The 16,183-nt window shown below is 48.0% G+C and overlaps 5 protein-coding genes and 3 non-coding genes across 8 annotated transcripts; 6 read left to right on the plus strand and 2 right to left on the minus strand.

The window, feature by feature from the left end:
- Nucleotides 1-64: 64 nt before the first annotated feature.
- Nucleotides 65-6,204, plus strand: H257_10940 (hypothetical protein; the record flags this gene model as incomplete). Its single annotated transcript, XM_009837705.1, has 8 exons — nt 65-133; nt 179-613; nt 661-1,006; nt 1,775-1,901; nt 1,973-2,352; nt 2,941-3,201; nt 4,362-4,725; nt 5,443-6,204. 8 exons carry the CDS (start codon nt 65-67, stop codon nt 6,086-6,088), a joined length of 2,628 nt encoding a protein of 875 aa, XP_009836007.1. The 3' UTR covers nt 6,089-6,204.
- A 164-nt stretch (nt 6,205-6,368) lies between these two features.
- Nucleotides 6,369-8,498, minus strand: H257_10941 (hypothetical protein). Its single transcript, XM_009837706.1, has 8 exons — nt 8,275-8,498; nt 7,978-8,214; nt 7,836-7,922; nt 7,682-7,773; nt 7,524-7,600; nt 7,320-7,407; nt 7,131-7,255; nt 6,369-6,830 (listed from the first exon to the last, which is right to left on the minus strand). Exons 1-8 carry the CDS (start codon nt 8,452-8,454, stop codon nt 6,469-6,471), a joined length of 1,248 nt encoding a protein of 415 aa, XP_009836008.1. The 5' UTR covers nt 8,455-8,498; the 3' UTR covers nt 6,369-6,468.
- A 72-nt stretch (nt 8,499-8,570) lies between these two features.
- Nucleotides 8,571-8,643, minus strand: H257_10942. Its single transcript has one exon. It is a non-coding gene; the product is annotated as a tRNA-Arg (tRNA).
- A 562-nt stretch (nt 8,644-9,205) lies between these two features.
- H257_10943 lies at nt 9,206-9,278 on the plus strand. Its single transcript has one exon. It is a non-coding gene; the product is annotated as a tRNA-Arg (tRNA).
- A 1,217-nt stretch (nt 9,279-10,495) lies between these two features.
- Nucleotides 10,496-11,702, plus strand: H257_10944 (hypothetical protein). Its single transcript, XM_009837707.1, has one exon. The coding sequence runs from the start codon at nt 10,574-10,576 to the stop codon at nt 11,621-11,623; it is 1,050 nt and encodes a 349-aa protein (XP_009836009.1). The 5' UTR covers nt 10,496-10,573; the 3' UTR covers nt 11,624-11,702.
- Nucleotides 11,703-13,007: 1,305 nt separating this feature from the next.
- H257_10945 (hypothetical protein) lies at nt 13,008-14,262 on the plus strand. The gene has a single exon (XM_009837708.1). The coding sequence runs from the start codon at nt 13,086-13,088 to the stop codon at nt 14,169-14,171; it is 1,086 nt and encodes a 361-aa protein (XP_009836010.1). The 5' UTR covers nt 13,008-13,085; the 3' UTR covers nt 14,172-14,262.
- H257_10946 (hypothetical protein) lies at nt 14,237-15,617 on the plus strand. The gene has a single exon (XM_009837709.1). It carries the CDS (start codon nt 14,863-14,865, stop codon nt 15,502-15,504), a length of 642 nt encoding a protein of 213 aa, XP_009836011.1. The 5' UTR covers nt 14,237-14,862; the 3' UTR covers nt 15,505-15,617.
- Nucleotides 15,618-15,791: 174 nt separating this feature from the next.
- On the plus strand, nt 15,792-15,862 carry H257_10947. The gene has a single exon. It is a non-coding gene; the product is annotated as a tRNA-Gly (tRNA).
- Nucleotides 15,863-16,183: the final 321 nt, after the last annotated feature.

Consider the following 16,183-nt stretch of genomic DNA (forward strand, 5'->3'; position numbering starts at 1 on the left):
AACTGATCCGGAGTAGCCTTTCTTGATGATGTTGTCATTTTCCATTTAGTGATCAGCTAGCTACATGTGTGTCAAAGGGAAGCAAGACCAGCCGCAGTTTGCGCGTCTGCCGTCGAACGTCAAGCCCATCAAGGTACCTACGTACCATCTCTCAGTCTCTTTAACCTTCTTCGTCTAGTATACGGTGGACTACGACGTGATTGACCTTGACCGGTTCCGCTTCGAAGGCACGGAGCGCGTGGAAGTGGACATCGTGGAAGCCACGTCGACCATCACGTGTCACGCCGTGGAGCTGTGGGTGCACTCGGTCACGTTGTCAGTCCACGGTCAAGACGCGGCGCCGGTCGAGGCCGATGAAATCCGGTACATCTCCAAGGACGAGTCGGTCACGTTTGTGTTTCCGTCGACGATCCCCGCGGGGTCCAAGGCGACGCTGTCGCTTTCGTTCCACGGCATCCTCAACGACAAGCTCAAGGGGTTCTACCGCAGCCAGTACACGCAGGACGGCGAGAGCCGCACGATGGCCGTGACGCAGTTCGAAGCGTGCGACGCGCGCCGCGCCCTCGTGTGCTGGGACGAACCTGCGATCAAGGCGTCGTTCCAGCTGTCGATGGTATATATCCGACCCATTCTCACTCCTGTTCTCACTGTCGTGAGCAGGTGACCCCCGTAAACCGCGAAGCCATCTCCAACACGCCCGTGCTGTCTACCCTCGTCCGCCCGTCCAAGACCAACCCCAAGCAGCTCGAGAAGCGGTGGCAGTTCGACGAGACCCCCGTCATGAGCACGTACTTGCTGGCGATGGTCGTGGGCGAGTTCGACTTTGTGTCGGGCTTCACCAACGAAGGCGTGGTTGTCCGTGTGTACACGCCCGTGGGCCGGTCCGAGCGCGGCCAGTTTGCGCTCAAAGTGGCCACGCAATGCCTGAGCTTCTTCACCCACAAGTTTGGCATCCCGTACCCGTTGGCCAAGCTCGACATGCTCGCGATTCCAGACTTTAACGCAGGTATTGTGTGTGTTCTACTCATAATTTCCTCTGGCGATTGGTTGAATCAACCGCCCAACAATCGCCAGACCTTCGAAATGTTATATAAAACTGAGTTGAAGAGGTATCTTTGGGACGCATTAATCAAATCTTTTTAGCCAATCACATTGCAACCTTCATTCTTTATAGCCAATCATACTCCTTTGCTGGATTAGTTGGCGATTTCATTAATCCCCCAAAACAAGCTAATTTGGCTGAAAAGCACAATTTCTAAAATCATGTTTTTAGTCGACAAAAATATTACTGGTTGTATTAGATATATATGTACTAGTATATATATATATGTATTACCACCAGTCTTTTGTCATTTGTAGAAAAAAATTGTTTGGAATATATATTTTTTACCACTTTGTCAAAGACTATTTTTTGTACAGCTAGCTGACAACGGGCCAAAACAATTTGATATTATTTTTTGCAATTTTTTTTGCGCCATCTACATGGACTGTAATATATGAGTGTTTTGTGTTATTGTGGATTTGGTAGCACAAATTTCCAGACCCCGAATCACGAATCGACGCTACTATTGGCTAATGCAATTTGGAGTGTGATTGGATTGGCTCATATAGAAACAAGGACAAGTATATTCAACCAATCAGAGGTTCCAGCGTGATTCAATATTGAGTACAAACCCTCGCGAGTTTCACAAGTTTATAGCGAATTCACAATATAGACTATGTAGTCATGAATATAGAATCTATCTACTCTGTATATAATAATATGGGGATGTAGGGGCTATGGAGAACTGGGGTATAGTTACGTACCGCGAGAGTATTCTGCTGGCGGACGAAGCGACCAGCAGCTTTGCGCACAAGCTTGGCACGGCGCACACTGTGTGCCACGAACTGGCGCATCAGTGGTATATTACTCATCTTTTGTGGCCAAAAACTGGTGACAATATAAATCTGGTGACAATATATATCATCCTAGGTTTGGCAACTTGGTGACGATGGAGTGGTGGACCGAGCTGTGGCTAAACGAAGGGTTTGCGCGCTTTATGGAGCACGAAGCGATGCATGACATCTTCCCGCAGTGGAATGTATGGGCCAACTTTGTACAAGACCCGCTGGCCCTCACGAAGGACGCGATGGCGTCGTCGCATCCGATTGAAGTGGTGGTGCACCATCCGGATGAAATCGACCAAGTGTTTGATGTGATTGCATACCGCAAGGGCGCCGCCGTGATTCGCATGTTGGCGAATTTCGTCGGCAATGACAAGTTTTACATTGGCATGCACAATTACTTGGTGAAATTTGCCTATGGCAACGCCAAGACAATCGACTTGTGGCACGCGTTGGAAGCAGCGTCAGGTACTTACTAGATATATATATATATTGCCCTCGACGATAGGTATTTATTTATATATATATATATATATATATATGTATGGATGTGTGCGGTGGTAAGTTCTTTTCGAATTATATGTTTTCGTTGAAGGACATGTATCTATTTATTTTTGTTGTTGCTTGCCATCATAGAAATATCATTATATACCATTATTAAAATTAATTTATGTTTGACTTTGTTGATGTATTGTTGTTATATATATATATATGTATGTTACATTTGACTATATTACAATATATTGTTCCCATATATTTTTATGTTATGAATGACTTTGTTGATATATTTGTATTGTTTTTATATATGTATGTTTATGCAATCATTGTTATCATGTGTACTTCAAAGTACTAGCTAGTAGTATATGTTATGTTTGACTTTATTGATATTACAGACTACTACTAGTACGTAGTAGTACTTCGATGAAAAGTACTAGGTTATTATGTTGGACCTCGAAGACATGTTATTATTACTATTATACACTTCCTACTAGTATATATATATATAGATTATGGATTTCTTGACAAGATGTATTCACCTTGTTTGGATATATGTAGGCCTCGAGCTCACATCTATGGCGCACACATGGACAACTCAAACGGGGTTTCCCGTTGTGAATGTGACCAAAGCAGCCAATGGAAGCTACCAACTGACTCAATCGCGGTTCTTCGCCGACGGCACCCGCGACTCTGGACCGAACAAAACCGTGTGGGATGTGCCTCTGACGTACGTCACGTCGACTTCGCGGGGGGCGCAGTCGGCAGGTATTTGGCCAGGTCATTGCGCTGAGTGGGAGCTCGCGATTCCATCCTCTTCCGGTAACATATTTATATATATATTATCTAAACCAATACATTAGTTAGTACATTGTACAGTACAATATCACCGAAAGGCTTGGGTTCCAAAACTATATATAGTATGTGTTTCTTCCGAACTGTTTTGTTTTTTAATAAACATGATATTTTTTTTCTAATAAACATGATTTGTTTTGTACTACTAAACATCACTTTTTTATATAAATTGTTATAACATATATATATATATATTATCTAAAGCAATACATTAATACATTGTACAATATCACCGAGAGGCTTGGGTTCCATACACTATATGCTATATATAGTATGGTGTTTCTTCCGACCTGTTTTGTTTTTGAATAAACATGGTCTATATTTTTTCTAATAAACATGATTTGTTTTGTACTACTAAACATCACTTTTTTATATAAATTGTTATAACATATATATATATATATTATCTAAAGCAATACATTAATACATTGTACAATATCACCGAGAGGCTTGGGTTCCATACACTATATGCTATATATAGTATGGTGTTTCTTCCGACCTGTTTTGTTTTTGAATAAACATGATATTTTTTTTCTAATAAACATGATTTGTTTTGTACTACTAAACATCACTTTTTTATATAAATTGTTATAACATATATATATATATATTATCTAAACCAATACATTAGTTAGTACATTGTACAGTACAATATCACCGAAAGGCTTGGGTTCCAAAACTATATATAGTATGTGTTTCTTCCGAACTGTTTTGTTTTTTAATAAACATGATATTTTTTTTCTAATAAACATGATTTGTTTTGTACTACTAAACATCACTTTTTTATATAAATTGTTATAACATATATATATATATATATTATCTAAAGCAATACATTAATACATTGTACAATATCACCGAGAGGCTTGGGTTCCATACACTATATGCTATATATAGTATGGTGTTTCTTCCGACCTGTTTTGTTTTTGAATAAACATGGTCTATATTTTTTCTAATAAACATGATTTGTTTTGTACTACTAAACATCACTTTTTTATATAAATTGTGTTAAATATTATTATTCTTTTGATTATAGTATATATGGGGGTTGTTGCCCGTACTATGAATACTACTAGTACTACTATGAATAACGAGTACTCATACCACCATGTTTGGCTCATATATAGACTCGTGGGTCAAGGTCAACGCATTGCAGCAAGGGTTTTACTTGGTGAATTACTCGTCCGAGCTCTGGAAGGCACTGAAAGGTCCCGTGTCCACCCAAGAGCTGGACGTGGTGGATCGTGTGGCCCTGCTGCAGGCACTGTTCTTCCTATCTCGAGCCGGCCATGTGAGCATCGTCGACGCCCTCGAGTTTGCCCAAGCGTATGCCCTGGACACTGAGTACTTGGTGTGGAAGGAGTTGTCGGACAACTTGGTTCAGATTGTCGCCCTCTTTGACGACCAAGTGTGGTTCCCGTCGTTTCAAGCGTACATTCGTCGTCTGTACGCGCCGATCATGGCCCGCCTCACGTGGACCCACCTTGCAACGTACGTACTATTAATGTCATACGTGTACTTTTGTGGGGTATAATCACAAAGGGTTTCGAAATGTGTGGTTTTTACTATAATTTATGGAATCTAAACGTGTCGCAGGAAGTCTATGATGTAAATATTTTGCTAAAAGTTGTTGGATTTCGTAAATATATTATAACTGCACGTTCCATTATGGACAATGATTGAACCATTGTGTCCATGTACTTTTGGACATTTCAAGTTGTGAACGTCGTGGGGTTGACATTTGAATATTTCAAACAGAGCTTTGGATTGCTCATAAGTGGAAACCATATAAAATTCTGTCACGATGCCCTTGACTTCAGATATATATATATATATATATTGTCCTTTTACTCAAAAGTTGGCCTTTTGGGCTAATTTGCCAAATCTATCGATCGATCGATTCTTTGTGAATTTTGGTATGTAAAAAGTTGGCTGGTGGTGATTATAATCACACTACTTTAGGCGTCACACGAATTAGACTCGGATGATTGGTTTTCCCTGCAATTTGATTGGCTAATATTGCTGCCAGATTCGGACGATTGTTGTTTCCTGCAATTTGATTGGCTGAATACTTCTGCCGATTCCTCTGCACATTATTCGTTGGTTGTGCCGAGTCAATTTATCTCCATGTTGCTCCAGTTTAAACACAACTATGTATATATATAATATATATATATATATATATAGTCACATGATCCACATATGTAGCGACTCGGACTTGACCAAGCAGTTGCGCCGCCAAGTGATTGGGATGCTGGGCCGGGCCAACGACGACGCCGTCATCGCCGAAGCCACGCGGCGATTCCAGCAATCGATGCATCAAAACACTGTGCTGCCTTCGGACTTCCGCGCCGACGTCTTCCGCCTCCACATCACAACCACGTCCGAGCCAGAGCTAGCGTTTGCGCATTTAACGCAGCTGTACCATGCAAGTTCGACCGAGCCCGACGTCAAGCTCGAAATCGTGTACGCGATGGGTCTATTTCCGCAGCCACTTGTCAAGCAGCGCGTGCTCGAGTGGGGGCTCCAGAACGTGCGCCCCCAGGATATCTCGATGCCGTTCGCGGGGGTTGCCGCCACCGCCGCCGGCGCGTCCGTCGCGTGGGCATATGTCCAGGCCAACTGGGACTCACTCAACGCCCAGTACCCGAATCCCCGCGTTGTGGGTCGGATTCTGAACGCGTCGATCCGGGCGCTCAAGACGGACACCGACGCCACAGACGTCGAGACGTTCCTGCTGCCACGTCAGCACGCCGCGTACAGTCGGTCGGTGGAGGAAACCCTAGAGAGCATCCGCATCAAGCACGCCGTGGCCACTCGCGACGCCCCGCGCCTGCGACAATGGCTCGAGTAGACGGCGACAGACTTGTATGTGTGACACTGCTGGGGGCGTGCTTTGAAAGAAAAGAGAGAGTATATTGAATAGTCCATGGAATATGATGTACTGTAACGACTGTTTGTGGTGGGATACTTACTGTATATATGTACGACGATCGATCATGGCTGGGTCTGTCTTCTTGTACTAGTAGTAGGCAGCACCAATAGATACAGTACTACTACGTAGTACTACTACTACTAGTAAACTGTAGTACTTACTACCTACTGGTCATGGTCGTAGTTGGTTCATATACTAGCTAGACTGGTGTACATCGTACACAAGAGTTTTGAATGGGGTTTACTCTCACTCCAATGTGTGGTGCATGCTAGCTACTATACTGTATATATTGCATCTATCTATACAGTGTCGTCCAGCGATCGGAGGCCCGCGTCGGCATCGCCGCGGCTTTCATGCAGCACGGCCAAGATGGCTTTGGCGACAACGTCCGGCTTGTCGTGCGCGATGTCGTGGCCGGCGTCCCGCAGAATCCGGTGGACGGAGGTAGCACTGAGCTCGGCGAGGGCGGCTTGTCCCGCGGCCCACTGCGTCTCCATCTGCTCCACCACGTCGTTTGTGATGCCTGGCTCCATCTTCATCGACATAAACATGGTGTGGTTGCCGTGCGAGAGCACGACCACGGGCACCGAGAGCCGGGGCAGCGGAGATGTCGTCAAGTTGGTTTCAATCACGTCAACACCTTCGTTTTCATGCACAATGCCTACGCAACACCGGTCCATATTGAATTTCGTATATACAATAGATACTAAATATTGTCGATTTGATACAAATTTGGGAGGGGTGCAATTGAATCCAATCGATCGGATTGGTTGTTGAATTTCATTGAGAAGGTTTTTGATTGGCTAATAATTTTGAGCTCATCTGAAGTAGCCAATCAAATCGATATTTAAATTCCAACGAGAAACCACAACACGAAATTTCACTCGAACGCACAATAACACTATTTGTAACTTTATTGTCATATAGGAACGAGTGATAGATAGGCTTTGGTGGTACCTACCTCGTCGATGGGGCGGACTCGGCGTAAAGTAGTCGACGTACGGCAACGATGTCGCAGAAAATCGCTCGGCATTGCGCTTGGCTTGCACCGTGTGCACGAGCCGCACCACACCCACATGGGACATTCTACACACAATAAAAGTAAATGAAAAATCCTTTAAATATAGTGGGAAAAACGAGTATATTGTACTTTAACAAAGTCGCCGCATTTTGTCGTCGTGATGCCAACGCTTCGTGCACGTGGGGCGAGATGCGGTCCAGGGCTGGGGTTACGGATTCTACAATACCCCCCCCCCCCGAATCGATTAGTTAGTCGCTTAGAAAATCGTAATATAACCAACTAAGTGATTGAAAATGTTACTATTAAGGAGTAGTAGTAGAAGAAGTTCGTTACCATGCATGGCATCGAGTAAGACGAGCCCCGCCACCGTCACGTTTCCCCCTGTCGGCGCCAAGTCTGCGGCGAGTTGGCTACGCGCACATTAGTTGATAAGTCTTAAGCTGGTGTTAACAGTTAGTTGGAGGCCCATGACGAACACAAACAGAACGTACCGCATATGGTAGCCACCAGTGCCATGACCCACCAGCACCAACGGTCCAGTCACATTAAGCTGGCTTAAGACCTGCTGGTACTCCTTGGATATCTACATTTTTTATAGGATGAGGTTTCGAACCGATTTTCGTCATGTGCACTTGGATAACCAACCGTCTCAGAGGTGCGAGGCAAAGGGCTCGGCGTCGAGAAAGCCAGACCAGGGCGGTCGATGGCGACGACTGCCGTGTCTTCTGGCAACTAGAACCATCATCATAACGACAGCGGACGGACGGGTCATGCTGACTGTACGTACAGCTGCAATGACTTTGTCCCAGTCAAACGACGTTTCGCCCAGACTTCCGTCCAGCAACACCGTGCCCTTTGAGGTTGTTCCTTGACGACCTCCGCGCACTTGCGCGTGGACAACCGAGCGCTGGCCGTTCACCGTGATCTCCAACAACTGACCAGGTGGCGTCGGTGGATGCATCCGCTTGTAGTTCTCGACAGCGTACCCAATGCCCAAGCCACTGCCAAGCAGGATCGTAAACGTCTACAGAAAGGGTAGGCCAACTGGCCATGGCCGCAATAACGTGTGTATGTACATACGTACCCCAAACATCATCTTGAACACTTCCTTGGCTTCCGCCGCGACTGCTGCCGGAGTCACTTTGAACTCACTGCTATTGGCAGCAGCAGGTGTAGCGACGGCGGCGGCTCTTCGCGCTGCCTTTTTACTAAAGCTCCGACTGGAAATAGCCGTCGAAGACGCCAACAAGTGTCGACGGAGCATGGTGTCTGTCGACTTGGTGCGAATGGCTGGGTGGTCAAAGCAAGTATAAAATACCAGAGGTTTGTTGTTTTGATGTTATTAATATGTTATCGGGTAGTAAAAAGACGAAAAAGAGAAGTCCCCGGCGGGACTCGAACCCGCAGTCTCCGCCTTCGGAGGGCGACGCCTTATCCATTAGGCCACGGGGACTTCATATTCTATCATGACGTGTTTTGCCACTAATCATTTATGATGTTATGCTGGTAAAAACTTCGCGGGACAAAAGGTTCGGGCAAACAAAGGTTTTGGCCATGTGCCGAGCATTTGGCGGTGTACCCTCACATTTGGCACGCGGTCACTCATTAAAACTAACTCCTTAGCTGTTACGCTCCAATGAAATGTGTATATTGCATGGTTTTGTGGCGTATTGTAGAACATATCAACTGCTATACTGTACAGTACATCACCAGCGTTCGTTGAGGCATGAACAAAGTCCAAGAAGTATACGTATTTTAGTCTATGTTCCATAACGTAACTTTTAAACTGAATAGTGTGCTCTGGGCGAAAAAACTTTCAACTGTCGAGGATATTGCGTAACGTTACTCTAACAGTAAGTACGCATTCCATGCGACATCAAAGACAAGGGAATAGTTTGCCAAAACCTTTTAATACTGTACCTCTTGCTCCCACGATGCCCAATTCACTCAAAAAAACGGCGTTTCCATTCACTGACATATGTATCCAAGCAAATAACATTGCTAATATGTATGAAGTCCCCGTGGCCTAATGGATAAGGCGTCGCCCTCCGAAGGCGGAGACTGCGGGTTCGAGTCCCGCCGGGGACTTCTCTTTTTCACTTTTTACTAATTCAATTAGGGTTCCAGTAAGGTTATTTTGCTGTGGTTTTGGCAGTTCCCCAATTTAACATCGCGAGCCAAGTTGGACACCATTCACGAGGCTGGCTACACATTTGAAAGTTCAATGGCTAGGTTAACGTTACAGTGCCAATCAATGGGGTCACTATATTTCAACCAGGTATATCAGCTGATGCACTGTGGGACGTGCGCGAAGTCGTCGCTTTTCATGACGAGATGACGATCTATGAATAGTTATTACGAGTAGGACTAAGATGTAACGTAGTCCTAAATTCGAATGCTCCAGCGAAAGGCCAAGCGAAAGCCAGTGGTGACCTCCGCCAATCTTTCTGTCGGGTGGACTCGTCAGCGCGCTTTGGTTGTCCTTGGTATCGCGTGCTACTCGACGGTGTGGCTGGTTCGTCTGTGCCGATTTGAGCTCACCACACATCAACTTCAGCCAACAGTCCCTCGCCCTTTGTTGCTATCACCCGTAGTATCTGTAGCCAATGGCTCGGCTTCAGAGGACGATGCGGTTACTCCATTGACGACATCGAGAATCTTCCGATCAAGCGTTGATTCGTCCAAGTATGATGCAATCGACACAACGGCGTTTCCTACTTCCAACGGCGTCCATCAAGCAAGTGTCGTACCTAGTGCCAACGAAGTGGACTTGAACGCCACACAACAGCACTCTGCGAATGCCACATCCAAAACCCGCAACGAACTTGGGCTAGCCGACTCAGGCCCCGTTGTACCGCCCCCAGCAAAAGCACCGCACAAGTTTGAGTCGTCCTCATCTGAGATTCCCAAGATCATTCATCAATCCTGGAAATCTGCCGATCTCATTCCAAGCAAATTCGTGCCGTGGATGCAAAGCTGGCGGCACTACCACCCGTCGTGGAGCTACATGTTTTGGGACGACGCCGACAACCTTAACCTGTTCGAAACCCACTACCCCAAGTACGCGTCGGTGGCGCGCCAAGTGGGCAAAATTCACTTGGCCGACATGACTCGGTACGCGCTGCTGCATCATTACGGCGGCGTGTACGCGGACGGCGACTTTGAATCGCTCAAACCATTCGACGACCTCGTACACATGGATTTGTTTCTCAGCTTTGAGCCGCTGGTGCATTCCGTGCTCCTTGAAGGCGCCACGTCACCCGTGCTGTGCAATGCCATCTTGGCGTCCATTCTCACTGGAAAAAACCAAATCCTGAACGTCCTGGGAAGCAAAGCCAATCATCCAAAATCCATCACGTTCGCCGCGCCGAGGCTAAGCCAAGATGACGACACTCAAGCCGGCCCCCCTCCCCGCGTCCTCCTCCATCGCATGCAGTTCGCGTGTATGGCTTCGACGCGTGTATGCGGTGGCGGTGCTCGGGATCGGCACGTGCGTCGTCATGTGGCTTAGTGTGCTGGGTCACTTTGGGTCCGTGTTCCGCGAGCTTCCGTCGTCAGAATCCATCGGTGTGCGCCTCGCGGCGAACGAGACACATGTCTTCGTATCTTCACAATCGAACGGCACGATACCCAAGCTAATCCATCAGTCGTGGAAGACGGCCAACCACATCCCAAGCAAGTTTACGCCATGGATGCAAAGCTGGCGCGTCCACAACCCGACGTGGAGCTACATGTTTTGGGACGACGCCGACAACCTTAACCTGTTCGAAACCCACTACCCCAAGTACGCGTCGGTGGCGCGCCAAGTGGGCAAAATTCACTTGGCCGACATGACTCGGTACGCGCTGCTGCATCATTACGGCGGCGTGTACGCGGACGGCGACTTTGAATCGCTCAAACCATTCGATGACCTCATGCACATGGATTTGTTTCTCAGCTTTGAGCCGCTGGTGCATTCCGTGCTCCTTGAAGGCGCCACGTCACCCGTGCTGTGCAATGCCATCTTGGCGTCCATTCCAGGCCATCCGTTCTGGCTGGAAGTGCTAGACAACATCTTGGCCACATTTGACGGTGGCAACCACCAAGATCCAGTGTCGTTGACAGGCCCAAGGATGGTGCAACATACAATGACCAACCATGATCGAGCAGGTGCTAACTGGAATCAGTATGGCATTGTGCTGCTGGACGAAGAGTACTTTTACCCTGAAGTGGCTTACTGGAACATGGACAACCTCCGCCGCAAGTGCACTCAAAACCAATCGCAGAGTGTCCAACAAGCCTGCGCGTGGTTGAGTGAGTTCCCCAACGGACGGTACACAAACAATACCCACGCCGTCCACCACTGGCAATGCACGTGGTGCCGCGGTGACGACACGGCATCGTATGTGTCGCTGCAAGATATCTTTCCCAATCAAGATATTCGCAGGCCGTGATTAATGTCCTAACGTTAGTGAGGTCGTGTTGACACTAACGAGTACGAACTGTATTTATATGACCAATTTTGAATACCGTAGTTGCCGTGAACTTGCTGACAGTGAATTGGCATAAGCTTAACGTTATTAACGTTGCCAGTACGTACAGTACATACTGTACTGTATAATTTAGCCTTCAGCAGGTGTAGTAGCTTCGTCCATGCAGAATTCTGAACATAGCGTCGAAGTGAAGGTGACCTAGAGTACGATCGGCTGCGTCGATGATAACTCTGCACCGCGGATGACTTGCCTACGTACTCTCCCCGTCAATCAACTACAGCAATTATCCCTATATAGCGCTAACGTTATCAGCGAATAATACAGTCATCCATAATTTTGGAGTTCACGATGACTATTCGCTCTATCCAATACAATACAATCAATGCCAACAACCTTGGCATGGCGACTAAGGACACTTCACAAGAGGATTGGGGTCATCCACTACGTGTTCATCACGAGAAAAATCCAAAATTCGAACATTTTGGTGAATCAAAACTATAGGTGCACTTTGTGATTCGACCATAAACTACTATTTTCAGCCAATCCACGAGCTAAAAGCACTCAACTAACTACACCCAAGTACAATCTGTGTGTCTTATTTAACGTTATGAGAGATCTCGAGACTCAGAACCAATAATTTGATCATGCTATTCTGCAAATACATCAGCGACAACGCAAAAGTCAAACTGAATCATCTTTGGAAGTAAATAATCGTTTCATTGGATTGCAAACGCCCTAGGATGTAGCTATGGTCTCATACAGGCATGGGTAGCAAAGCTCCAGCAGTCACCGACCGACATCACAACCAACTGGAAGGCGCGTCAAGCTGATTCGACATGAGGTAGATCGAGGTTTTTAGCTCGCAACACGCAAATGAATGTGTTCAAGACAGATTTCAGCAATATTCAACGATAAAGTACATAACACAAACTGCAGCGATTAGCTGTCTAAATTCACGAAATACGAAAAATGTTGCTCTGGTTCTGAGTCTCGAGATCGCATATAAATAAGACACTAGGTGCAATTTGAATGCTTTTAGCTTGTGGATTGGTTGAAAATAGTAGTTTATGGTCGAATCACAAAGTGCGCCTATAGTTTTGATTCACCAAAATGTTCGAATTTTGGATTTTTCTTGTGATGAACACGTAGTGGACGACCCCAATCCTCTTGTGAAGTGTCCTTAGTCGCCATGCCAAGGTTGTTGGCATTGGTATTGTATTGTATTGTACTAGTATTGGATAGAACGCTAATAACTCTGCCATTTTGGGGGATTGTTTCGGACTGTATCCTGTAGGGAAATCCGGATAAGACCGGACGTGACTGTCACACATTGTCACTGGAAAAAACCAAATCCTGAACGTCCTGGGAAGCAAAGCCAATCATCCAAAATCCATCACGTTCGCCGCGCCGAGGCTAAGCCAAGATGACGACACTCAAGCCGGCCCCCCTCCCCGCGTCCTCCTCCATCGCATGCAGTTCGCGTGTATGGCTTCGACGCGTGTATGCGGTGGCGGTGCTCGGGATCGGCACGTGCGTCGTCATGTGGCTTAGTGTGCTGGGTCACTTTGGGTCCGTGTTCCGCGAGCTTCCGTCGTCAGAATCCATCGGTGTGCGCCTCGCGGCGAACGAGACACATGTCTTCGTATCTTCACAATCGAACGGCACGATACCCAAGCTAATCCATCAGTCGTGGAAGACGGCCAACCACATCCCAAGCAAGTTTACGCCATGGATGCAAAGCTGGCGCGTCCACAACCCGACGTGGAGCTACATGTTTTGGGACGACGCCGACAACCTTAACCTGTTCGAAACCCACTACCCCAAGTACGCGTCGGTGGCGCGCCAAGTGGGCAAAATTCACTTGGCCGACATGACTCGGTACGCGCTGCTGCATCATTACGGCGGCGTGTACGCGGACGGCGACTTTGAATCGCTCAAACCATTCGATGACCTCATGCACATGGATTTGTTTCTCAGCTTTGAGCCGCTGGTGCATTCCGTGCTCCTTGAAGGCGCCACGTCACCCGTGCTGTGCAATGCCATCTTGGCGTCCATTCCTGGCCATCCGTTCTGGCTGGAAGTGCTAGACAACATCTTGGCCACATTTGAAGGCGGCGGCGACAACCGCGACCCCGTGTCCCTCACTGGCCCGCGCATGGTACATCGCTCCGTGCAGAAGTACTCGAGCCACCAACCGCCGCCAAGCCGAAGCATCACGCTGCTAGACGAAGAGTACTTTTACCCCGAAGTCGCGTACTGGAACTTTGACAATCTCAACCGCCGATGTGAAAACGCCACCGACTTGGAGCTGCAACTGCCCATCGTCCAGGAAGCATGCGCGTCGCTCAAGCAGTTTCCCAAAGGGCGGTACACCAACAACACCCACGCCGTCCACCGGTGGCAGTGCACGTGGTGCCGCGGTGACGACACGTTGTTCTACGTTACTCTAAGAGACATCTTTCCCGACAAGGTGATTCTCCGGCCGAAATTCTACCAGTTGATTGGTTGATCAAATGATGAAACGTATCGAGTTAGTTATGTGAACTCGGCGACGACACTGAGCGCCGGGTTTGAGTCGGTTCAAAATGTAGTAGTATTAGTATATATAGTTAGTTATGGTACTACTAGCCAGACCGCGAGCAATGCTGCACTTTGGAGGTCGACTAGTACTACAAGTGTTTGACATGGATGTGTTGGCGTGTAGCTATAACGATAGGGTGCGACAACATCACACACATGGTTAGGACCACCACCAGCGCAAAGATCTGGCCTCGCCATTCCATCCAAATCACAAGCGTGGCGGCGGCGCCCACGACAAGCACTGTCGCAGGTGATACATTCCTCGATAGCGATGTTACAGCTTCATGGTCTTCGACGGGCTTAGCAGTCGTCGCCCTGCCATCCCTTTCATCGGTGGCGCAGTTCTCTCGGCTTTCCGACGCACACAGATTGCACATGCGTAAGACTTGCCATTGTTTGGTCTTGACGGCGTGCCTTGCGCAGTCCCCGCAGAATATCCGATGGCAGACCACACACCGATGGCGGCTGTAGCCATGCTCGACGTCTTTACTGCAGGTTGTGCAGATTGATGTGGGGGTGGAGCTCTCCGGCGCTGCCACGTCGTGTTTGTCTCGAAGTGGCGCAGCAACGACGAGGGTGGTGTCTGGAACGTGACTTGACGTGCCATACAATCGCTGCAGATGTTGCACTACAGCGGCCATATCTTCTGCTTTCCGACGGACGAGCGGCGCGGCGGCCCCATGGAGGTTCACATGGCGCAGGGCAGTGACTGTACATGTAGACGCACTAATTGGTCGCAGGATAAAGCCAGTAATATGCATTTCGCCCCGGACGTAGGCGGCGTTGGGCGGCACTGCAGGATGCTCGATCGATCGGGCGGCCAGCACAATCACTCCTTGGGGCAGCCGCCGCTCAGCCGTGAGTACGCAGAACTCGCGCGCGGTGGCGGGAAACAAAGGTACGCCCTGCCAGAATTGGATGGTCGTGAAGGACGGCATGTCCACCTCCTCCACCACGCGACTGCTCAAGATCGTCATGTCGTACTCCCGGAGGCGCACTGGGTCTTTCAGTTTGTTGGCCAAGTGGACTGCCGAACAAGCCACTTGGCCAGTGGCTTTGACTGCGCGGACGCTGTACCCAGGGACTTTTCCTGTCGAGAACGACACTGTCGAGTCCTGACGCGACGAGGACGTATGTGGCGTCCACACGGACCCGTCGTGGCCGCTTTCTCGCGCCAACAACTTGTCGATGGTGTCGACCCCAAGCTGCATCAACTCGTCTGCGTCCTGCGTTACACTGCGGTGGAAGCCGGGGATCACTAGTGCCTTGGGAAGTTTCGAAGAACGCGATGTAGCAGGAGGGCGCCGTGGCGTCGCCATAGCTTGACCAGCCATGGTCGTCAATGGAACTCGGAGGAAGGATTTATCGACACGCGAGAAACCCACAATTCCGTTCACGTCCGCTGTGATTGGCCGAACGGTATACTGCTTGGCTCACCATGGTCTGAATTGCACACCACATTATTATTGCAGCTCAAATTTCACACCAAAGGTTAGGGTCGAATAATCGACCCTTCTATTATATCACGGCAGAAATATATGCATATAGAGCGCCGTTGGTTTAGTGGTAAAATATCCGCCTCCCACGCGGATGCCCCGGGTTCGATTCCCGGACGGCGCATACTTTTTATATCTTTTTTAAGAGCAAAAAGACAGTGCAATTCACTGTACAGAACCAAATCACTGTACAGTTGTACAGTAGCTTCTTGAGGTTGTTTATTCTGGGCTATGTATAGGCTGCGACAGCTTGCTTAAACCAGCCCCTCGCATTGGCAGCGATGGGGGCAATCAACGTTCTCGCGTTTAAGGCGTTCGCAGCAATCGTGTCAGCCTCCTCTTTCAACACATCGCCTTGAACCCACTTGATGAAATACCCCATCGACTTCAACGACCGTGGTAGTCCTCTTTCGTCCAAAATGGTCAACCCCTGATGGAGGCGCGC

The sequence above is a fragment of the Aphanomyces astaci genome (genome assembly GCF_000520075.1).
Source record: "Aphanomyces astaci strain APO3 unplaced genomic scaffold supercont1.31, whole genome shotgun sequence".
Lineage (NCBI taxonomy): Eukaryota > Oomycota > Saprolegniomycetes > Saprolegniales > Verrucalvaceae > Aphanomyces > Aphanomyces astaci.